This window comes from Gorilla gorilla, chromosome 9 (assembly GCF_029281585.2).
Source record: "Gorilla gorilla gorilla isolate KB3781 chromosome 9, NHGRI_mGorGor1-v2.1_pri, whole genome shotgun sequence".
Classification (NCBI taxonomy): Eukaryota; Metazoa; Chordata; class Mammalia; order Primates; family Hominidae; genus Gorilla; species Gorilla gorilla.
The window spans coordinates 54,544,267-54,568,259 of NC_073233.2; the positions used below are offsets into that span (position 1 = coordinate 54,544,267).

The 23,993-nt window shown below is 44.5% G+C and overlaps 1 protein-coding gene across 1 annotated transcript in view; it reads left to right on the plus strand.

Annotated features, from left to right (window-relative positions):
• Nucleotides 1-23,993, plus strand: part of PTPRJ (protein tyrosine phosphatase receptor type J) — a 190,225-nt gene that overhangs the window by 154,121 nt on the left and 12,111 nt on the right. The window contains exons 9-21 of the mRNA XM_055354944.2: nucleotides 1,340-1,597; nucleotides 2,304-2,582; nucleotides 4,786-5,076; nucleotides 8,213-8,344; nucleotides 9,992-10,202; nucleotides 10,317-10,441; nucleotides 12,195-12,282; nucleotides 14,770-14,811; nucleotides 15,313-15,321; nucleotides 15,419-15,506; nucleotides 19,108-19,198; nucleotides 21,112-21,185; nucleotides 21,296-21,430. Of these exons, the coding sequence (XP_055210919.2) occupies nucleotides 1,340-1,597; nucleotides 2,304-2,582; nucleotides 4,786-5,076; nucleotides 8,213-8,344; nucleotides 9,992-10,202; nucleotides 10,317-10,441; nucleotides 12,195-12,282; nucleotides 14,770-14,811; nucleotides 15,313-15,321; nucleotides 15,419-15,506; nucleotides 19,108-19,198; nucleotides 21,112-21,185; nucleotides 21,296-21,430 (1,823 nt within the window). The remainder of the gene's footprint in view (nucleotides 1-1,339; nucleotides 1,598-2,303; nucleotides 2,583-4,785; nucleotides 5,077-8,212; nucleotides 8,345-9,991; nucleotides 10,203-10,316; nucleotides 10,442-12,194; nucleotides 12,283-14,769; nucleotides 14,812-15,312; nucleotides 15,322-15,418; nucleotides 15,507-19,107; nucleotides 19,199-21,111; nucleotides 21,186-21,295; nucleotides 21,431-23,993) is intronic.

Sequence of the window (23,993 nt, forward strand, 5' to 3'; positions counted from 1 at the left end):
GCCGCGGTAGAAAATAGGCCCAGCCTCCGCGGTTACTTCCGGGCCTCGATGTAGGCATCCCTGGTGCAGGTGGCTGAGTGGGCAGCGGGAGATGATCGGAGGATGTGCTCCTGTGGGAGACTCCACTTCTGACTCTGCTCTGAAGGTGCAGGGTGTGCCTGTTTTCTTCCCTTCCTCATCCGTCCTCAAATGCTGCAACTTAGTAAAGGTCAGCTCTCCATTTCAGTTTTCCTCTTTGGTATGTAAGGCTGTGTCACGGGAAGATGTTTCCTTCTGAGTGACTGATTTAAAAAACACAACAAAACAAAAAAAACCTCTTTATGGAGATATAATATACATACCGAAAAGGGATGTATCCTCAGCGCATAGCTTCATGAATTTTTACAAACTGAACACATCTCGTTACCAGCACCCATATAAAAAAACTGAATGTGATTTCCACTTCAGATGACCCCTTGAAGGGCTTTTTTTTTTTTTTTTTTTTTTTGAGATGGAGTTTCGCTCTTGTTGCCCAGGCTGGAGTGCGATGGCGCGATCTTGGCTCACTGCAACCTCTGCCTTCCGGGTTCAAGTGATTCTCCTGCCTCAGCCTCCCAAGTAGCTGAGACTACAGGCATGCACCACCACGCCCGGCTAATTTTGTACTGTTTTTGGTAGAGACGGGGTTTCTCCATGCTGGTCAGGCTGGTCTCAAACTCCCGACTTCAGGTGATCCGCCTGCCTTGGCCGCCCAAAGTGCTGGGATTACAGGCGTGAGCCACCGCGCCTGGCCTTTTTTTTTTTTTTTTTTTTTTTTTTTTGAGACAGAGGCTCATTCTGTCGCCCAGGCTGGAGTGCAGTGGTGTGATATTGGCTCACTGCAACCTCTGCCTTCCGGGTTCAAGCGACTCTCGTGCCCCAGCCTCCCGAGTAGCTGGGATTACAGGCGTGTACCACCACACCCAACTAATTTTTGTATTTTTAGTAGAGACGGGTTTTCACCATGTTGGCCAGGCTGGTCTCGAACCTCTGACCTCAAGTGATCCATCTCGGCTTCCCAAAATGTTGGGATTACAGGCATGAGCCATTGCACCCAGCCTAAGGGCTCATTTTTAAGACAACAACAAAAAACTGGAGAACTGGTAAGATAAACTGGGAAGTTCATGTGCGTCGCAGAAGAGCTGAAATTCTTGAGAGCACTGAGTGTGTGCATTTCTCAGCTCGATTTTGGAGTGTGCCTTTTGTGAACTCATTAGAAAGCGTAATGGCAAAAGAGCAGTTCCTCTCAACAGCACTTGGAGAGGAAGCTGGGCGTCATGATAGTAACAGTTTTCCCTTCTCCTTCCTTTCTTCTGAGCAGTTCCCAGTGCAGTGTTTGACATCCACGTGGTCTATGTCACCACCACGGAGATGTGGCTGGAGTGGAAGAGCCCTGACGGTGCTTCCGAGTATGTCTACCATTTAGTCATAGAGTCCAAGCATGGCTCTAACCACACAAGCACGTATGACAAAGCGATCACTCTCCAGGGCCTGATTCCGGGTACCTTGTATAACATCACCATCTCTCCAGAAGTGGACCACGTCTGGGGGGACCCCAACTCCACTGCACAGTACACACGTAAGTCTCTTAGGATGCCCTTCTAAGGAACAGCCTCTCTAACTGTCTCTTGGAGGAGGTACTGGTTAAATGATGGCCAGTGTGCTTCTGGGATCCAGGTTGACTCTGAAACTGCTGAAGTTGAAAACATTGGTCTCAGCAACGGTTCTGCTGTCACCATGGGGCACTGTTCTTCAAGCTATGTGAACTTAGAATTGTCATTAGAAGGAAGAAATGATTCCTTGGGAATGGCGACTGAAATGGTTCTAGTCATTCCTTGAGAATACAGAGTAGAGAAGGGTCACCTTGTCGTGTTGGTATTGGAAGATACTGCCCAGATGAGGAGCTTCACCTGCAACAGTTAGGGAGGTGTTTTGCGAATATTTGAATTAAATACATGGTAAAGATGTTAGTTTGTAATATGTTTTTAGTGTATTTTTCTCCATCTATTAGATTTAAAAAACAGATTAGAAATTAAATGTTAAAAATATATTTGAAATAAACTTGAAGTATTAAAAGAAGCCTAAATTAAACTTCTTTTGAGATTTAATCTGTGTAATTATTTTCTTGATGTGTTTTTGGGAAGTTTTCCATCTTTTGAGCCAGCAAATACTAGCTTTATTCATTCTTTCTAAAACGAGCCAGGCTATTTTTGGATATAGTAAATAGTCCTGGAATTCTACTTAATCTGTGCTTTTACATGAATTGCCTTTTTTTTAAAATCAAGGGCCCAGCAATGTGTCCAACATTGATGTAAGTACCAACACCACAGCAGCAACTTTAAGTTGGCAGAACTTTGATGATGCCTCTCCCACGTACTCCTACTGCCTTCTTATTGAGAAGGTTGGAAATTCCAGCAACGCAACACAAGTAGTCACAGACATTGGAATTACTGACGCTACAGTCACTGAATTAATACCTGGCTCATCATACACAGTGGAGATCTTTGCACAAGTAGGGGATGGGATCAAGTCACTGGAACCTGGCCGGAAGTCATTCTGTACAGGTGAGTGTAGCCCCAACTGCCTCTTGGACTCCTCCCTGAGTGGTGCTGACCTTGCAGGTCAGTCCTCCCAGTCTGTAGTTTGTCTGGTTTTGTGTGATGTGCAGTGATGGACATTGAGCTTTCCAAGGCATCCTGTTAGCTTATCGGTGCTGTCTCGATGCCCTCATCATTTCTGCATTCAATAAATATTTATTGAGCATATACCATATGCCAGTCAAGTCCTTGCCTTCTTGGAACTTTTTGAAGGAGGAAGTGGGATGTTTACCTAGAGTGCTCAGGAAAGGCCTCAATGACAAGGTGACTTTTGAGCAAAGATCTGAATGAAGGGAAGGAGCCAGCCATGTGGATATCAGGGCATGAGAGCATTACAGGCAGAGGCCTGTGCAGAGGGGCCTGTGCAGCATCACCACCATATCTGGAGGCTGGAGGAAGAGCAGGAGGCAAGGGTGGGAGGAGTGGACCCTCAGGAACAGGAGGATATAGGTGGGAGGTGAGGCCTGAGTGGGGCTGAGCCAGGATGTGGATGATATCTGGCATTGGTTTGTTTTTGTGCTGGAGAAGATGGAAAGGTTATTGAAATGATGCCCAGCCTTTGCATCCTTCTTGATCCTCACCTATCTCACAACTCAAAATGTGTGATAAAGAGAAGAGCCCTCTGTGTAATTGAGGATGCTTTCAGGGCAGCCCAGGAAAGGCTTTGCAGACAGTGGTGGGCACTTCTGCTCACAGTGCTGACTGTGGCACCTTTATCACTCAGCACCCGTGCACTACTCATTTTCTGCCCTTCTCGCTCCTACCTCTTCCCTTTTTAGCCCAGGCCATTCAGATATGTTCAGGCTGATTTGGAAGTGATGGTCTCATGGGATCAGCCTCCCTGGTAGTATAGGAGCTCCAGCCTTGATGGCCTCTGGCTTTTCAGTGGTGAGTGGGGTGGCCACAGAAATCCCTGCAGCTTTGGGTCACCTCTGCTCCATCCCACCTGGTCTAGACACCCATCTTTGATATTTGGGTGCCTTTCATTGCTGATATTTATCTTAGCTATAGTTATTTGTAGCCTATAGCAAGAGAAAAACTGTATCTGAGCATTTATGACTGGGTGTGGGTGGAACAGGAGCTGTAAAAGTGGGTGCAGTGTTCAGGTTACCTTTCCGGGCCCTGGGTGGCAAATGTGGGTGTTGCACTAGGTGCCTTGGTAGAGCTTCTCCTGCTCTAAAATTCTGTGACATTCAATTAATGATAATACTGTCCTCCAGTTGTAATATGGAGTTTTCTATTTACATCAGTTTGATGTTAGTCCTCAGTAAAAATCTAATGGCCCTCAGATAGAGACAAATAACACTCTATTTTGAAGATGAGGAAACTGACCCATCATCAATGGATGATGCAGTATGTTATGTGAGTAGAGACTGTCTTGAACTTAGACTTAGAAAACCTGGGATCTAGTTTTGGCTTCACCACCTGCCACGTCATCATCAGCCAATTACTTAACCTCTCTGAGCCTCTGTGGATTTATCTGCAGATGGGACAGTATAGGCCTCACCTGTCTCAGAAGGATCATCAAGAAGGCCTTGGCTGGGCCTGGTGGCTCACACCTGTAATCCCAGCACTTTGGGAGGCCAAGGTGGATGGATCAGGAGGTCAAAAGATCGAGACCATCCTGGCTAACATGGTGAAACCCCATGTCTACTAAAAATACAAAAATCAACTGGGTGTGGTGGTGCATGCCTGTAGTCCCAGTGACTTGGGAGGCTGACACAGGAGAATTGTTTGAACCCAGGAGGTGGACGTTGCGGTGAGCTGAGATTGCGCCATTGCACTCCAGCCTGGGCGACAGAGTGAGACTCCGTCTCAAAAAAAAAAAGGGGTCCTCATGATGAGATGGTGCAAGTGGGGAGGTTGCTACTTCTCACAGGATGATACAGCTGACTCTCATGGAGCCCTGGTCTCTTCCAGGCATCTTTCTTGGTGCCTGACATCATTGTTCAATTTACTCTTCAAAGAGTCCTGCAGCTGAGGCTCAGAGCAGTTGGGTGACTGACCCAAGGTCACACAGTTTGGTGTTGCCCAATTCAGGGTCAGCCCCTGCCTCTTCCACCACATCACCCACCCACCTTCTCATCCCCAGGATTCTGCTACTCCCTATTTCCATGTTTGCAAAGGCAAAAGTCCCGGAATCTCATGCTGTGCTGTGCTTGCTTTGCAGATCCTGCGTCCATGGCCTCCTTCGACTGCGAAGTGGTCCCCAAAGAGCCAGCCCTGGTTCTCAAATGGACCTGCCCTCCTGGCGCCAGTGCAGGCTTCGAGCTCGAGGTCAGCAGTGGAGCCTGGAACAATGCGACCCACCTGGAGAGCTGCTCCTCTGAGAATGGCACTGAGTATAGAACGGAAGTCACGTATTTGAATTTTTCTACCTCGTACAACATCAGCATCACCACTGTGTCCTGTGGAAAGATGGCAGCCCCCACCCGGAACACCTGCACTACTGGCATCACAGGTGGGCAGGGGCTGGTCAGTTGGCACTGTGATCACTCCTGGAGCAGCTGACCCACAGTGGGTCTGCACGTGTCGACTAGAAATCTGTTTTTGTTTTTTTATTTCCCCTAAAATATTTGCTTTTACTGACATAGACTGGTTTCTCATTCTATAGAAATCAATCTAAAAAAGCAGAGTAAGAGGGGCTCATTTTTTACATTCTAAAAGATTCCTTTTCTTTACAGCATAACTCATTGCCTCATTGCCACGTTTTCTTTTATATTTTTTTGAGATGGAGTCTTGCTCTTGTCACCCAGGCTGGAGTGCAGTGACGCGATCTCAGCTCACTGCAACCTCTGCTTCCTGGGTTCAAGTGATTCTGGTGCCTCAGCCTCCTGAGTAGCTGGGACTACAGACACATGTCACCACGCCTGGCTAATTTTTGTATTTAGAGATGGGGTTTCACCATGTTGGCCAGGCTGGTCTTGAACTCCTGACCTCAAGTGATCCACCCGCCTTGGCCTCCTAAAGTGTTGGGATTACCCACGTGAGCCACTGTGCCTGGTCGTCTTTTAGCCCACATCTGTTGGTGGCTTACTGTGTGCTGTGGTGAGGGATACTATGGTGAGTAGGGGCGACAGGGCCCCTGGAGCATAGGACTGAGAAGAGCATTGAGAGGCAGAGGATTTCCAGGTCTGGTGGTGGGTGAGCTAGCATGCTGCTGCCAGTTTTGCAGCAAGGACCTGGGGATGGACCTTCTCTGGCCAGCTACAGGGTATAGAGCTGGTGGGAAATGCAGGAGCCTGTGCTAGCAGTTGACCATTAACATGGGAACGCCACCTCCCAGTGGGCACTGCTGCCGCATACTTGCGAGGTTGCTGAAGCTTGTAGTTTAGAGCAGGACCATCCACTAGATGTGCAATGTGAGCCTCAGGTATAATTTAAAGTTTTCTAGAAGCCACACTGAAAAAAAAGTAAAAAGGAATAGCCGAAATTGGTATTAATAGCATTTTACTTAACTTAGTATATTAAAAGTATTATTTCAACATGTAATTTCTGTGAAGTATTAATGAGTTATTTTACGTCTTCTTTTGTACTAAGTCTTTGATATCTAGTCTGTATTGTGTGCTTATAGCACATCTGAATGCAAACTGGTCACCTCTCAGGGGCTTGGCAGCCGCATGTGGCTAGAGGGCTGCTGCATCAGCACAGGTTTAGACAATTATGTTGTGGTTGTTTTGGAGTTCAGATTTCTGTCTCCTTGAATCTTGAATATATATAATAATGAGAACAGGCTGGGCGTGGTGGCTTATGCCTGTAATCCCAGCACTTTGGGAGGCTGAGGTGGGAGGATTGCTTGAGCCCAGGAGTTTGAAACCAGCCTGGGCAACATAGCGAGATCCCATCTCATTTATTTTTTAAAAATATATATATAAAAATGAGAATAACCCAAACTGTATGTGTGAGATGAATTTAGGTAGAGAGAGAGTGTGTGGAGTGGATCATCTTTAATTCAGTGTGTTGTTTCTTTTGTGTTAGTTCAGAGAGTGGCTCCATACCCTGGCTTGGAAAGGGGGTGTGTGCAGAATCATGGAGGCCATCCATGGAGGGTCCTGTGGGGGCTTTTCTGGTTTCTGGGAGGAGGATCTGTTGGGTTTCTCTAGGTGGTATTTTAGACCAACTCTGGGAAAAATGTGGGGACTGTTTATGAAGAACACGGAGAAGTGCTGTGGCCAGGTCTCAGCAGAGAGTGTGTTCTCTCCCACCTCATCTGTGATTCTTCTCCTTGGACATTTGCTCCGTCTTTGCTCTCAGCTGACCAGCTGATCCTGGGGCCAAGCCAAGTCCATGTGATGTCATTGTGCAGCTCCCAAGGCCACACCTTAGAGTTCCACCACAGTCTCTTTCTCACTCTCCTTCTTCCACCCCAGATCTCAGGATAATGAACGTGGCTCATCTTGAGTCATATGGGACTGGGGGAGAGGACAAGGGCAGGTTAGCTTCCTCATGCAAGGATACTAGCTTCTTACTCTAATGATGGTTTCGTTTACTGTGCAAAACCTTTTCAGTTTGACTTAATCTTGCTTGTCAATTTTTGCTTTTGTTGCTGCGCTTTTTGTGTGGTATCCAAGCAACCATTGTAAATACTATGTCAAGAAGCTCTTCCCCAATGTGTTTTTTTTTTTTTTTTTAAAACAAATTTTACAGTGTACAGCTTTAGGTCTAATGTTTAAGGCTTGAATCTATTCAGAGTTTATTTTTGTGTCTGGTGTAAGATAGGGGTCCAGTTTTATTATTTTGCTCACAGATATACAGTTTTCCCAGCACCATTTGTTGAAGAGGCTGTCTTTTCCCCATTGTGTCTTCTTGACATCCTTGTTGAAGATAAGTTGACTGTATATGTGAGAGTTTAAGTCTGGGCTCAGTATTCTGTTCTATGGGTTGATGTCTGTCTTTATGCCTTTAATATACTGTTTTAATTACTGTAGCTTTGAATAAATATATCTTGAAATCAGGAAGTGTGAGGCCTCCAGCTTTATTCTTTCTCAACACTACTTTGGCTATTCCTGGTCTTTGATTGTTCCATATGAACTTTAGGATTTTTTTTTTATATTCTGTAAAAATTGCCATTGGGATTTTGATGGAGCATTGAATTTATAGATCGCTTTGAGTAGTGTCAAGTCTTCCAACAATGTGAAGTCTTCCAATCCATGAGCAAGGGATGTCTTTGCATGTATTTGTGTATTTGTGTCTTCTTTATTTTATCAATATTTTGTGGTTTTCACTCTACAAGTCTTTCATCTCCTTGATTGTATTCTAATTATATTTCAATCAATCTGTTAAAAAATAAAATAAAAGCATGTACTGTTCAAAACAACAATAGCAAAACCAAACAAGGCTGCTGGGTGCCTGCCCTGGGGATTTGGCTGGATGCCCTGAAGGGGTCATTGTGAGCTGGGTGGGTTTCCCAGGATCTGCTGTCTCTGCTCCTCACCAGTTTCCTTCCCTGCCTTTTGCTGGATTTGCTGCTTTGCACGAGCCCAGCATGTAGCTTCCAGAGTAAGATCTTGAGGAGGTTGCTGAAGCATGTTCTCTACCTAATGTGTTGCTTTGGTTTTCAATATTGGGTGATTATGTTTTGTTTTGTTTTGTTTTAGATCCCCCTCCTCCAGATGGATCCCCTAATATTACATCTGTCAGTCACAATTCAGTAAAGGTCAAGTTCAGTGGATTTGAAGCCAGCCACGGACCCATCAAAGCCTATGCTGTCATTCTCACTACCGGGGAAGGTAAGGAGAGGCCTCCTTGGGTTAAACAGCCCGTGAGTGATGCAGTGACCAGAGCTTTCTCTGTGCCCGCTGAGGCATGTGAGTAATGCACCTGTCTTCTCACTGCAGCCCATGCTGTGTACTCAGACAGAGAAGGAGGGTGAGGTATTTGCCTGATGGTTGGCAAACTTTCTGGAAAGGGCCAGATTGCCAATATTTTGAGCTTTGCAGGTGGTATAGAGTCTGTTGCAAGCATTTGACTCTGCCATTGTAGTGTGCAAGCAGTCACAGAAGATACAGAAGGAATGAGTGGGACCATTCCCACTAGATGTTATTTACCATGGCAGGTGGATTTGGTTTGTGGCCCATAACTTGCTGATCTGTGATCTAGGTTTTTCTTCTCTTTTACCTCACTGGGCCTTTTAGGTGGTAGAATATTAGTTTTAACCAACTCTGTCTCTCTCTCTCACTCTACACACGTACACACATGCCATCCTCAGAGGATGACTTTCCTTTGAAAGAAAATAGAAAAAGATTTGCATTTGCTAGTGGGAATTTGCAGAGTATCTCCTTAGCTGAGAGAAGAGGTGGATTAAAGCCTGCTTTTCCTTAAAGGGCTCTGTTACATTCTTTTGTGGTAGGAAAGGAATAATTCGAGAGTCTCTTCGGTAGCTGTGTTTGAGTGCTTGCATAAGGCCTAGATTTAAAAGCCCAAGTTTCGTTGTGGGGGTTCCCTCCTCCCCCTCCCCTCCTCCCCCCCTCCTCCCCCTCCCCTCCTCCCCCTCCCCTCTCCTCCTCCTCCCCTTCTTCTCCCCCTCCCCTCTCCTCCTCCTCCCCTTCTCCCCTTCTCCCCTTCTCCTTCCCTTCCCCTTCCCTCTTTCTTTCTTTTAGAGACAAGATCTCACCATGTTGCCCAGGCTGGTCTTGAACTCATGGACTCAAGTAATCCTCCCACCTTGGCCTTCCAAAGTGCTGGGACTAGACTACACGCATGAGCCTCTGTGCCTGGTCTGGGAGATTCTTTATGCATGAATAATGCAGTGTTTCCTCTGCCCACTCTCTCCTACTGTGGTGCTGTCCTCATGTCCTTGAGGAGGATAGAGACCAAACACACTGTCGGGGTTGGGGATCTGGGAGGATAGAAATTTGCTGGTGCCATAACCTGTGGCAAAATTTCAAAAAGTGAGGTTGAAATCTCTCTCTATCTTTTAATTTTGGGTCTGTTTCCAGCTCTTAGTCATTTTGCTGTGATGCTTGTCAGCAAGTCCCATTGAGGAAGGCCATGTTGCATAGCAGCCAGACTGACCAGTGCTGGCCTGTGATTAGATGAAACCTTGGGCTCTGAGCCCGATGCCCTGGATTGGGAACCCAGCTCTACCTCATAGGCGGTGTGACCTTGTGCCTGGTCCTGTTAGCCTTTTGTACCTTCGTTTTCTTGTCTGTAAAATGGAGACAATAAGCTTATGTGATGGGATTCATGGGGATGAAGTGAGTTACTGTAGGTGAAACCCTTAGAATTCAATGTAAGTCAAACCTGGCACAGAGAGATACTTGAGAGATGGTTGCTGGTATCACTATCACCCAGCATCACCACCATGTAGATATGCAGGAGAAGAAATCTCTCTGCCATCACTTTCTTATGATTCTCCTTCTGTGTACCTTTCTTAGCTGGTCACCCTTCTGCAGATGTCCTGAAATACACGTATGAGGATTTCAAAAAGGGAGCCTCAGATACTTACGTGACATACCTCATAAGAACAGAAGAAAAGGGACGTTCTCATAGCTTGTCTGAAGTTTTGAAATATGAAATTGATGTTGGGAATGAGTCAACCACGCTTGGTTATTACAATGGGAAGCTGGAACCTCTGGGCTCCTACCGGTAATGTCTTCTGGTTCTTACTCTTTGGGGGCTGAGCCTCATGAACATAAAGCTCTACATGCTTGCAGTCAGACACGTCTCAGGGACCTCTTTTTGCTCTTTGTTATCCCACAGGGCTTGTGTGGCTGGCTTCACCAACATTACCTTCCACCCTCAAAACAAGGGGCTCATAGACGGGGCTGAGAGCTATGTGTCCTTCAGTCGCTACTCAGATGCTGTTTCCTTGCCCCAGGATCCAGGTAGGGAGAAGACAACAGTCCTGGCACCGGTTCAGTGGCATTTTGCTCCACGTGTCCATAGATGGCCAGCTGTGTACATGCCTCCTTCAGACCTTCAGGAGGGTTCGTGTGTCCAGCTCTCCCCTCCCAGAGGTTGAGATGTCACTGGGTCACCGGGCTTACTGGGCTTCCTCCTCCGAGGTCCCATAGCCTGGACCCCACACTCTCCCTTCTCTAAGTGCCAGTTGTTCTTCCAATCTGCAAAGATTATTGACTCCCCCTATCTATGTGTGGTCACTTGTGGGCCCATATGCCAGGTGCGCAGTTTGACACAGTGCATTGAATCCTTAAATAGTAGAATCAGAGGAAGCCACATAAATTTTCTTGTTCAATCCTCTGTTTATTTTTCTTCATAATTTTAATTATGTTTATTGATTATTTTATTTTATAGTTTTTTTTTTTTTTTTTTTTTTTTAGACAGAGTCTCGCTCTGTCACCCAGGCTGGAGTGCAGTGGCGTGATCTCTGCTCACTGCAACCTCTGCCTTCCGGGTTCAAGCAATTCTTCTGCCTCAGCCTCCTGAGTAGCTGGGATTACAGGTGCCTGCTACCATGCCCAGCTAATTTTTGTATTTTTAGTAGCGATGGGGTTTTGCTCTGTTGGCCAGGCTGGTCTCGAACTCCTGACCTCAGGTGATCTGCCCACCTCGGCTTCCCAAAGTGCTGGGATTATAGGCGTGAGCCACCATGTCCGGCCTATTTATTTTATTTTTGAGACAGAGTGTTGCTCTGTTGCTCAGGAGTACAGTGGCATGATCATAGCTCACTGTAACTTTGAATTCCTGGGCTCAAGGGATCCTCCTGCCTCAGCCTCCCAGGTGGGACCACAGGTGCTCACCACCATGCCTGGCTAATTTTTTGTAGAGATGGGGTCTTGCTATGTTGCCCAGGCTGGTCTTGAACTCCTGGCCTCAAGCCTCCTTCCATCTTCCAAAGCTCTGGGATTACAGGCGTGAGTCACTGTGCTCTGCCCGCTTTTTGGAAGTGAGACTTTTAAGGCCCAGAGAGGGGAAGTAACTTGCCCAGGGTTACACGGTGGCTTTAGAGGCAGGCCTGAAATTCTGGTCTTGGACCCTTGTCAAGTGCTTCTACCCTTTATCACATAGACCTAAGTGATACAAGAGCTTCAGGGATCCAAGAGGGGTGCATCCTCTACCTTCAAGCCAGAGGCGAATGGACTGACTGGTTTGTTAGTTTGTCTGCTTTTCTTTCCTAGTTGGTGGTTGTTGGGCGCAGGAAAGAATGCCTGCCCCAGAAGCAAAGTTTAGGGAGTCCCCACATCCTTCCCCAGTAAACAAATGGGTTTCCTGTCACCTGAGCATTGATGCTGCTGTAGGTACCTCTGCTCATATGTGGGTGCTAGTCTCAAAATGTCAGAGGTGGCAGGAAAAATATCTGAAAATCCATCCCAGTTCCCTAAATTTGCAGTTGAGGAGACTGAGACCTGGAGAGGAACAGTAACTTTCTCAAGACCATCCAGGTAGTAGTGGATTGGGAACAGGAACCTGGCTTCTGCATGCACAGACTAATTTTAGGTCCAAAGCTATTTAACTCCCTTGTGTGTGTGTGCGCCTGTGTGTGTGTGTGTGCATGCATGTGTGTGTATGGCATACACACTTTAACTCTCTGGTGTTCGGGTCCCAGGCCAGTTTTTAGCACATTGTGTGGTCTGCATGAACACCTCTTGAAGTGTCTCCTGTTTGGACTTTTCTCAGGTGTCATCTGTGGAGCGGTTTTTGGCTGCATCTTTGGTGCCCTGGTTATTGTGACTGTGGGAGGCTTCATCTTCTGGAGAAAGAAGAGGTGATATTGCTTATGCTAATAATAATACTCTGGTATTTAAGGAAGCTTTCTATTAAGGAACATTTCAAACATTCACAGAATCGGAAGGAATGATATGATGAGCGCCATGTTCCCTTCACCCATAGTGTTCTGCATTTGGCCAGTCCTATTTCCTCTGCGCCCCCAGCTGGGTGATGTTAATGTGCTCCCAGCTGTCACATCAGGCCACTGATAGATGCCACAGTGTGGGATGCTACTTTCAAATGATATGTTCTTGTTTACAAGTCAGTTTCATAGTATTATGATGTTAAGAGATTTCATTTCAGAGGTAGCTAAGTTTGAACACCAGCTCTGTCTTTGACCAGCTGTTTAGGAAGCTTAGCCTTAATGTCCTCATCTATGATAGGAGGATAATCATTGTGCCTAACTTGTGAAGCTGAGGAGTATTGAATAAATAAGGCACTTTTCAGTGTCTTGTACCTTGTATGCTATTACTATTATTTTATCTGTACAACTACCCTGTGAGGTCATTAAATGGTAAAAGTAGCAGCCCTGTTTTGAGTGCTCACCGTGTGCCTGCATCTGTGCTTTCCGTGAATTATCTCATGCATGAGGCTCTGTGAGGCAGGTCCAGTAAGTCCCTCCCAAGGATGCAGAAGCTGAGTCAGGAAGTGTGGAAATAGGACTTGAACCTGGTCCTTGCACTTCATGGCACGCCCTCTTGTCTGTGTAGTGTGTGAAGCCTGTGTGTGTTAGTTGGGATTTCTTTGCTGTAAGGTGCTGCCAACCAGGGAATCTCCATCCTGCCCTAGGGGTCCTCATGCAGCCCAGGCCGGTTCCTTGTGCTGCCACCCTGCCCTGTTGGAGTGACAGGCAGAGCTCATGCTCCAGCTTTTAGATTAGGTTCTGTTTTTTTTTTTTTTTTGAGATGGAGTGTGGCTCTGTCCCCCAGGCTGGAGTACAGTGGCATGATCTCAGCTCACTGCAACCTCTGCCTCCTGGTTCAAGTGATTCTGCTGCCTCAGCCTCTTGAGTAGCTGGGATTACAGGCACCGCCAACCACACCCAGCTAATTTTTGTATTTTTAGTAGAGACGGAGTTTCACCATGTTGGCCAGGCTGGTCTCGAACTCCTGACCTCAAGGGATCTGCCCGCCTCAGCCTCCTGAAGTGTTGGGATCACAGGCGTGAGCCCCTGTGCCTGGCCAGATTAGGTTCTGATTTTGGGGGAGGAAATGGATCAGTCAGTGGCTGGATAAAACAGTTTTATTGTTTCTTGTTAAAAATAAGAGTAATACATGCTTATGGCAAAAAATATAGAAAAGAAGAGCAAAAATAAATAGGAAATCTGCAATCGCAGAACCCACACAAAACTACTCTTAACATTTTGATGTGACCAAACTCACACACAAATGTGTGCACACACATGGAATCATGTTACATGTTAGTATCTAGCCTGCTTTATTCAGCTTAGACATTGTTGGCAGCTTCATTTCATCACAATTTTTTTTTTTTTTGAGACAGAGTTTCGTTCTTGTTGCCCAGGCTGGAGTGCAATGGCGTGGTCTTGGCTCACTGCAACCTCTGCCTCCTGGGTTCAAGCAATTCTCCTGCCTCAGCCTCCCAAGTAGCTGGGATTACAGGTGCCCGCCACCATGCCTGGCTAGTTTTTTTGTATTTTTAGTAGAGATGGAGTTTTGCCATGTTGGCTGGTCTTAAATTCCTGACCTCAGATGATCCACCCGCCTCGGCCTCTTAAAGTGCTGGGATTACAGGCATCAGCCACCATGCCTGGCTCATTTCATCATCATTTTAAGTGGCTACAGAGTATTCAACTGTATGGCAGTACCATGATCTAGTTAACCAATTTCCTAGGTGTTTCCAATTTTTTTTTCTTGGCCACAGTTACTTATCCTTGTGCCTAAATCTTTGGGCACATTCACGATTATTTCCTTAGGCTAAATTCCAAGCTAGGCAAGTGCTGGGTCAGTGGGTATGCATGCTTTCAGTTTTGATACATACTGCCAAATTACCTTCCAGAAAGTTTTTCTTAAATACCAATGCAGAGTTCAGTCAACAGTGCAGGAGTGTGCAGTTGCCTCACTAACTTGCCAGTTCCGGATCTGATATGTTTTTTGGTTTATTGCATTCATTTATCAGAAAAGCTTTCTCAAAAACAAAGTATGAAATAACAAGTCTTGCTTTACATTAAAGTAATGCCACTGCTATATATTTGCAAGGAAGTTCTTAAAAGTGACTTGGATATGATTTTTTTCATTCTTTTAGATAGTACAAAAGAAAATAACTTCACAAATTTGTAATTAGCATTTGCAGCTTGGGTCATTAAGTTTAGTATTAGGGGGCAGGATTTGGTGTCAGCTGTGAACTAATGCCTGAGGAAAAGGTGTAACACCTTTATTTCATAGATGACATCAACTCCAGATACGCAAGGGAAAAGCACAGGAAGGAATCCTTTTTTGTCTAATGGGTCTCTTTTCTCTTAAAACAGGAAAGATGCAAAGAATAATGAAGTGTCCTTTTCTCAAATTAAGTAAGTCTCTCAAATTATGAGCTTTATTTTAAATCCTCCAATCTGTTCAGTGACTATCTGTAAATAATTTTTGATGGAACTTGCTGTCATTTTTCCTGATTGGCACATTTTGACCATGACCATCTGGAAGTTTTTGCTAGCTCTGTTTTCTGCAAGGAATGTATGTTTTATTAGTCTCCTGAAGCTAGCTTCCTTGTCATGTTCTACTCTCCTACCAATAAATACGGATTTCTTGATTAAAAAAAGTCAAATAGGTTATCAAGATCCAGGGGAGAGAAGAACTTACTTAAAGTCAAAAAACCAATTAGTTACAAAGTAGGGTCTAGAAATCAGATTTCCTGAATCATATTTTAGTGTTTTGTGAATAATAGTACTCTGACCCCCTCTTGCCAAATTTTACCCTGGGTTTTGTTGTTTTGGGAAGACTGTTTACTGTCATCTCTAGAGTATGAATGAGTCTTTCTAATTGCTTATTTTTTTCTTTCCCTTTCTATCATGAAGACCTAAAAAGTGAGTAATCTCTTTATTTTTTTTAATAACTTGTACTTTTCTATTGAATATGGACTTCACTGAATGTAAAAAATCCTGATAAGTTTTGTTTTCTTAGATCTAAGTTAATCAGAGTGGAGAATTTTGAGGCCTACTTCAAGAAGCAGCAAGCTGACTCCAACTGTGGGTTCGCAGAGGAATACGAAGTACGTTGCTGTAAATACTGTGTTTTTAATTGTGTCAGGTTCCAACCCAAGCTGGGATCCGAGGGGAGTTGGTGGACGGGTGGCAGGTAGCTGAAAGAACACTCGAGGGACTGTAGGCAGTTGGGACATGGCTTTATTCTCTCTCCTACAGAGTCAGCAGTGCAGTTACATTACTCACAGACAATAGTGGCTCAAAGCCAGGTGTGAACTCACACAAACAGGTTACATTAAATGGCTATATAACGCACGGGGTTGTTGCGCCCCAAACCCTTTGCGTCATACTCTCCTGGATGTCTACCTCGGACTACTCCTGACTGAAGCACAGCCACTTTCCTTAGAAATTGGCTTGTTTTTCCTGAAAGTTAGAAAACTGTTAACAGAAACTAGGAATTCAAGTCAGGGAACTGTTAGCCACAATACTTAGGAAGCTATATGAGCTGGAAAGAAACCAAATGGGCATGTAGAGGTCTGGGGCTTGATGGCAGTGTGGCCTAGGATGGCTTGTGAGGCTCACTTCTGAAGCCCTGCACAAGGACTTTCTTGGCCAGTGTCTGCCTTTCAGTTCCCCATGCTGTGCTCCAACCAGCCCAGGAACCAGCCCTGCTCAGAGTGACCATGCACACTCGTCCTCCTTTGCTGCCCTGTCCAGCATTTCTGCCTTTGCTCTCTTGAAATCCTGCTCAGCACTCAGCACAGTGCACATGCTGCTTCCTCCATGGGCTTTCTGGGATCCCATTAGGAGGACTTGAGTTCTGTGTGCTCAGACTGCCTTGTTTCTCCTGTTGCTTGTTACCAATATTCAGCATTTCTTTAATTCTGCCTTGTTGTAATGTTAGTTTTTTCTGTGTACAGTACACCTCTCCTCCAGGTTGCAACTGCTTGAAGGCAAGGGTTATCCTTTTTCCTATATTCTAACCTTTGTATTAGTTCCCTAGGCTGCCATAAAAAAGCACTACAAACTGGGAGGCTGAAAACAACAGAAATTTAATGTCTAGAGGCCACAAGTCCCAAATTAAGGTGTGGGCAGGGCCACACTCCCTCCTAAACCTCTGGGCAGCGCCCTTCCTCACCTCCGCAGCTTCTGGGAGCCGCAGGTGTCCCTTGGTTTTGTGGCAGCAACACTTTCATGTCTGCTTCTGTGTTCACATGGCCATCTCCCCTCATGTGTCTATGTCTCTTTGTCTCTTTTCCTTCTATAAGGACACCAGTCATATGGGATTCAGGGCCCACTCTAATCTAGTATGACCTCATTTTAATTTGTTTACATTTGTAAAGAGCCTTTTTTTTTTATACTTTAAGTTCTGGGATACATGAGCACAACATGCAGGTTTGTTACATATGTATACACGTGCCATGTTGGTGTGTTGCACCCATTAACTCATCATTTACATTAGGTATATCTCCTAATTCTATCCCTCTCCCCACCCCACGACAGGCCCCGGTGTGTGATGTTCCCCTCCCTGTGTCCAAGTGTTCTCATTGTTCAGTTCCCACCTATGAGTAAGAACATGTGGTGTTTGGTTTTCTGTCCCTGCGATAGTTTGCTGAGAATGATGGTTTCCAGCTTCATCCATGTCCCTACAAAGGACCTGAACTCATCCTTTTTATGGCTGCATAGTATTCCATGGTATATATGTGCCACATTTTCTTAATCCAGTCTATCATTGATGGACATTTGGGTTGGTTCCAAGTCTTTGCTATTGTGAATAGTGCTGGAATAAACATACGTGTGCATGTGTCTTTATAGCAGCATGATTTATAATCCTTTGGATATATACCCAGTAATGGGATGGCTGGGGCAAATGGTATTTCTAGTTTCAGATCCTTGAGGAATTGCCACACTGACTTCCACAATGGTTGAACTAGTTTACAGTCCCACCAACAGTGTAAAAGTGTTCCTATTTCTCCATATCCTCTCCAGCACCTGTTGTTTCCTGACTTTTTAATGATCACCATTCTAACTGGTGTGAGATGATATCTCACTGTGGTTTTGATTTGCATTTCTCTGATGGCCAGTGATGATGAGCATTTTTTCATGTGTCTTTTGGCTACATAAATGTCTTCTTTTGAGAAGTGTCTGTTCATATCCTTTGCCCACTTTTTGATGGGGTTGTTTGATTTTTTCTTGTAAATTTGTTTAAGTTCTTTGTAGTTTCTGGATATTAGCCCTTTGTCAGATGGGTAGATTGCAAAAATTTTCTCCCATTCTGTAGGTTGCCTGTTCACTCTGACAGTAGTTTCTTTTGCTGTGCAGAAGCTCTTTAGTTTAATTAGATCCCATTTGTCAATGTTGGCTTTTGTTGCCATTGCTTTTGGTGTTTTAGACGTGAAGTCCTTGCCCATGCCTATGTCCTGAATAGTATTGCCTAGGTTTTCTTCTAGGGTTTTTATGGTTTTAGGTCTGACATTTAAGTCTTTAATCCATCTTGAATTAATTTTTGTCAGTTTCAGCTTTCTACATATGGCTAGCCAGTTTTCCCAGCACCATTTATTAAATTGGGAATCCTTTCCCCATTGCTTGTTTTTGTCAGGTTTGTCAAAGATCAGATGGTTGTAGATGTGTGGTATTATTTCTGAGGGCTCTGTTCTGTTCCATTGGTCTATATCTCTGTTTTGGTACTAGTGCCATACTGTGTTGGTTACTGTAGCCTTGTAGTGTAGTTTGAAGTCAGGTAGCATGATACCTCCAGCTTTGTTCTTTTGGCTTAGGATTGTCTTGGCAGTGCGGGCTTGTAAAGAGCCTATTTCTAAATAAGATCCCACTCATAGGTATTGGGGATGAGAAATCCAACATATCTTTTCGGGGCACAGTTTAACCCATATCACCTCTACATTTCCACTTTGTTCTTTTGCTACCAAAACACCACGGGTTTGGTCTAGGTCCTGCTCCTCACCTTTACAGAAAGCCAATCACTGAGATGACAAATATTGCCGGGGAAGAAAGCTTTAATTGGGTGCTGCAGCCAAGGAGATGGGAGCTGAATCTCAAATCCATCTCCCCGACTGACTAAAACCAGGGGTTTATACAGCAGAAAAGAAATGTAACAATGTGTAAGAAAACAGGAACTAGGGGCTGGGCGTGGTGGCTTACACCTGTAATCCCAGCACTTTGGGAGGCCGAGATGGGTGGATCACGAGGTCAGGAGATTGAGACCATCCTGGCTAACATGGTGAAACCCTGTCTCTACTAAAAATACAAAAAATTAGCCGGGCGTGGTGGCGGGCGCCTGTAGTCCCAGCTACGCGGGAGGCTGAGGCAGGAGACCGCGCCACCTCACTCCAGCCTGGGCGACAGAGCGAGACTCCGTCTCAAAAAAAGAAAAAGAAAACAGGAACTAGGGAGGGGCAAGGAGGCATCTGGTGCAGTGATCTGACTAGTTTCAGTTCTTTGATACTCCCTGAAGGTCCTTTCCTGAGAAAGGAACTCAGATAAAACAAATACAAGTTTCAGGCTTTAATAGCAGAAGGGTAAATTTCTATGTTTATTCAAAAACAACTTGTCTATGGGACTCTTGGGCTGGTTTCACTGTCATATGCTATGCTAAATATGAATAATATTTGAAGACTAAATAAATGAACACCTCATTTGTTTTGTTTTCAGGATCTGAAGCTTGTTGGAATTAGTCAACCTAAATATGCAGCAGAACTGGCTGAGAATAGAGGAAAGAATCGCTATAATAATGTTCTGCCCTGTAAGTTATTTTATCCACAGCATCTTCTCTGTTTTCCGTCAGTGGCCATCACATCTCTAACTGTAGAGGGGAGGGAATCAGTGATCCTAAGTAACCACTTCCACAACCATTCATTAGTCACCTACTTCCACAACCATCCATTCACCTACTATGTGCTAAGCACTATATTTAGGTGCATTCTCTTTAATCCTCACAACAGCCTTATGAAGTAGGTAGTAGAATATTTGTTTTGCAGATGAGGAAAATGCACAGAGTGGTTAGGTGATCTTTCCAAGGTCACACAGGTAGTGATGGGAAAACTAGGCTTTGTGCTAGGTCTGTCTGTCTCAGTAAGGGAAAAGGCCAGAGTCTGTGTTCTTAACCCTTCTGTCTCACAACTGTTTATTTCAATTCTATAATTCTGGAATGAAAGCGAGCAGAAGGAGATGGGGAGTCACACTTTCTGTGTCCAGACACATGGGCTGAGTGAATTCCACAGCTAAGTATGACTTATATTTAGCTCATTTCCTGTTTTTGAGAATTAACAATGTCTGCATCTTAGTCAACAGTATAACAGCAAATTGAGTTTAAAATAAGAATTATTTATTACATCAAACCATTAGATGAAATGTAAATAATTCTCCATTGAAAGTTCCTTGTAATCTCTCTTTTGGGTGGGGATTAGGGCACAGAGAGGAGCATAAGTAGATTGTAGCCATGTTCTGATGGAGCTGAAATTGATAGACTTTGCAGATAATTTTTACATCAGGACGTCATCATCTTTATTCGAAGCCGTGTTTTTCATTCCTGGACTAAAACATTAAGTTCTTTTTAAATTCAGCATTTTCTAGTTCTTGGGTTCTTTCTCTCCATTTATTTTTTTGTACTTGACAAGGAATATTGATTGGCCCATGTTCTGAGGGAAATGCTTTTAAAACTAGGCTGGGGGTATTGCCCTTGTAAGGGTAATTTGGGATTATCGGCCCCTTTTTGTGAATGTCTGTGGAGATTCTCAGATCTGGAGTGGGAGCTGGGAAGTGGGTGTTTGGGTATTGTTCTTATTGGGAAGCCTTTAGGCTGAGACTCGGGTCAGTACTAGACTTAGCATTGTTATGTTATTTTGTCCAGAGGAGGGTGAGGTAGTACAATCAGAGACAGAGAAACTGAGGTCGTGCTGCTTCTGGCTCAGCCTGACACTTGCAGTTCTAAGGTTATTATTTCATCTCTTAAGTTGGGCAAGTTTGTGTGTATGCTTTTGAGATGACAATAATATTTATAAAACATAATTCTGTGTTTTAGACCCTCCTACTCATAGTAGTCTTATACATTCAATTTATACTTGAACTTGGTGTACTGTTTTTATAACAACTTGTTTATATGAGAATAGAGGCAGAGTAGAATGGTTAACCTAGGGACCTACCCCGTCCTAGTGGAAGGGGCACTAGATTTGAATTTTGACTGTCCCTCACCAGATACATGAACTTGGAGAAGTCACTTAATCTCTGTAACCCTCAGTTTCCTCATCTGTGAAACAGGGCAGTGGCTTGTAGGGTGGTTTTGAGGAGTAAATAAAATTGTTTAGCATATTCCCTCATGGTAGACACCTGAGGATGCTAATAGTAACAGGTTCATTTTATGTGAGAAGGCATCTGGCGTGGTTAAGATCTTGGGTCCTGGTGTCAGGCTGCAGGTTCAAATCCTGGCCCTGCCACTCATTAGCTCTGCTCTGGTGATCATGTGACTTCTCTGTGCCATGGTCATATAGAGTGACCATGAGGATTAAATGAGGTGGTCTATATGAAATGCCACACTGCATCTTCAAAGACACAAGTCCCAGTTTTGCCATTTTGAATTTCATTTTTTTTTCTGTTTTGTGTCCAACTTTACTAAAACATTTGCTTATAATGGGGACCTTTTTTCTTTTAATGTCACAGATGATATTTCCCGTGTCAAACTTTCAGTCCAGACCCATTCAACGGATGACTACATCAATGCCAACTACATGCCTGTAAGTTGGGGGACGGTCTCACAGCACTGGACTGTTTCGATGAAATCTTCAGTGTGCTTTGCTTCTTTCTGTTTCTTTGAGGTTGACTATGTGCTGTTTCCCATTTTTAGGGCTACCACTCCAAGAAAGATTTTATTGCCACACAAGGACCTTTACCGAACACTTTGAAAGATTTTTGGCGTATGGTTTGGGAGAAAAATGTATATGCCATCATTATGTTGACTAAATGTGTTGAACAGGGAAGAGTAAGTATCTTTTTTAGTTTTTAAAATTTAAAATTACATTAATTGCTTTTTATTGTGGCAGAAGGGTATCTTAAAAACCATTTGTTTCTTTAAAAAAAACTCAGACATTAGCACTTTATTCTTAGAAACTTGTTTTCTGTCTTTTTTTCCCCTTAAGAGAAATGTTTAAAAACATTCTTTAAACAATTCTATTTTGTCATTATCTTTTTTTGGACAAATATCAGTGTCTTCTGTTTATTACGTCGCTGCTGGAGTTAGTAAATAGCAAAATCTCCCAGGCCTAGTGCAAGATGCTGTTTACGGTGTGGCTCTGTTCTTCACTGGCCCCATGAACACGGACAAGCCCATCATGTCTCTAAGCAACCGGTATCTTCATCTGTGAGATGAGGGTTTTCATCAGCTCCATGATTTTCAAATTTAGGTTGAGCACTGAACCCCTCTTGCCCCCACCCCAGGTTTTTGTTTTTTTGTTTTTTGTTTTTTTGTTTTTTTTTGAGACAGGGTCTCCTCTGTCAGCCAGCCTGGAGTGCAGTGGTGCGATCCTGGCTCACTACAGCTTTGAATTCCTGGGCTCCCTCCCACTTCAGCCTCCCGGGTAGCTGGGACTACAGGCGTGCACCATATGCCTGGATAATTTTTTTTATTTTTAGTGGAGGCAAGGTTTCACTGTGTTGCCCAGGCTGGTCTCAAATTCCTGACCTCAAGTGATCCTGCTTCCTTGGCCTCCCAAAGTGTTGGGATTACAGGTGTGAGCCATCACACCTGGCCTGGAACCATTTCTTTAAGCAAAATCTCAGACTTATCCCTGGATAAGCCTCAGCAGCCTCCTCTCTCCTGCAACGTCCTGAAATCCCTCTTCTGCTTCCATCAAAGATAAGATTTTTTTTTTTTTTTTTTTTTTTTTTTAGATGGAGTCTCACTCTGTCGCCAGGCTGGAGTGCCGTGGTGTGATCTTGGCTTTTGCAACCTCCAACTCCCTGGTTCAAGCGATTCTCCTGCCTCAGCCTCCCAAGTAGCTGGGATTACAGGCAGGCGCCACCATGCCCAGCTACTTTTTGTATTTTTAGTAGAGACAGGGTTTCACTATGTTGGCCAGGATGGTCTCAATCTCCTGACCTTGTGATCCACCTGCCTTGGCCTCCCAAAGTGCTGGATTGCAGATGTGAGCCACCGCCCCCGGCCAATATTTTTTATAGTAATAAAATTCTGCATTTCCATAAATTGATGTGAAGAGAACTGAAAAACACATGCTAATCTAAAAAAATGCTGTGCCTTAGGAATGGGACTTAATGTTGCTTTATGAGTTGTTTTTAAGTGTAGGTTCATTGCTTGAGGAATAGGAGTCGATTCCTTAAGCCAGTGGATCTCAAACTTTAGCATCCATCAGCATCACCAGGAGGGTGGTTCTACCCTCAGAGTTTCTAATTCGGAATTGCGTTTCTGCCAGTTTCTGGGTGATCCTGCTGCTGTGGTGCCAGGGTGCACACTTGGGGTGGTACTGTCCCCGAGATACTGGGAGCCCATCAGGCATCATTTCTTTTAATGTTCTTTAATTCATGGTAAGCTAGCAGATGTTTATCCAGCCCCTGGTATATGTAAGGTCCTGTGCTAGGGGCTGAGGATGGAGGAGGGAAAGATAACAGAGCAGTAAGAGATGACGCCCATCCTCATGTTGCTTGTGATAGAGGGTGGGCTCCTTACCCTCTTGTTGAATCAGGAGAATAGGCTGTAATAGAAATAAAAGCGTTTTTTAAATGAATGCTGATAGGCCGGGTGCAGTGGCTCACAGCTGTAGTCCCAGCACTTTGGAAGGCCATGGTGGGCAGACCACCTGAGGTCAGGAGTTTGAGACCAGCCTGGCCAACGTGGTGAAACCCATGTCTACTAAAAACACAAAAATTAGCCAGGCGTGGTGGTGCATGCCTGTAATCCCAGCTACTTGGGAGGCTGAGGCAGGAGAATGGCTTGAACCCAGGAGGCAGAGGTTGCAGTGAGCCAAGATTGCACCACTGCACTCCAGCCTAGGCAACAGAGCAAGACTCTGTCTCAAAACAAAACAAAACAAAAAAAGAAGAATGCAAATAAGCTTTTTAATACTGTTGAGCCCAGGGCCTTATACATGAAATATTCTTATAAATCTGTTAGACAAACAAAAATGACATAATTACATTAATGGAGAACATGAAGATGAATTTAAATGGTCTTTTGTTCATCTAAAATCAAGATTGAAGTGAGTCTTAGTGACCCTGGGTGAATGGGGAAGGGAGTGTATTTTCTGCACTAGATTCTCCATATATGTTATTTTTTTCCTGTAACAACCCTGTAAGGTATTATGATTTCATAGATGAGGGAACTGAGGCTTGGGGAGTTTAAGAACTTGCCCACAAGGTAGGAACAAAAATATACCTGGTAAGAGGCTGAGCTGGGAATCAACTCCATGTCAGTGTGTATCCAGATCCTGGGTTGTTTCTTTGGAACCTGGGTCTTTAAAGAAATACAGATCCCGCAGCCAGAGTCAGAATCTCTGGAGGTAGAACCCAGGCATCTCTTTTTAAACAAAACA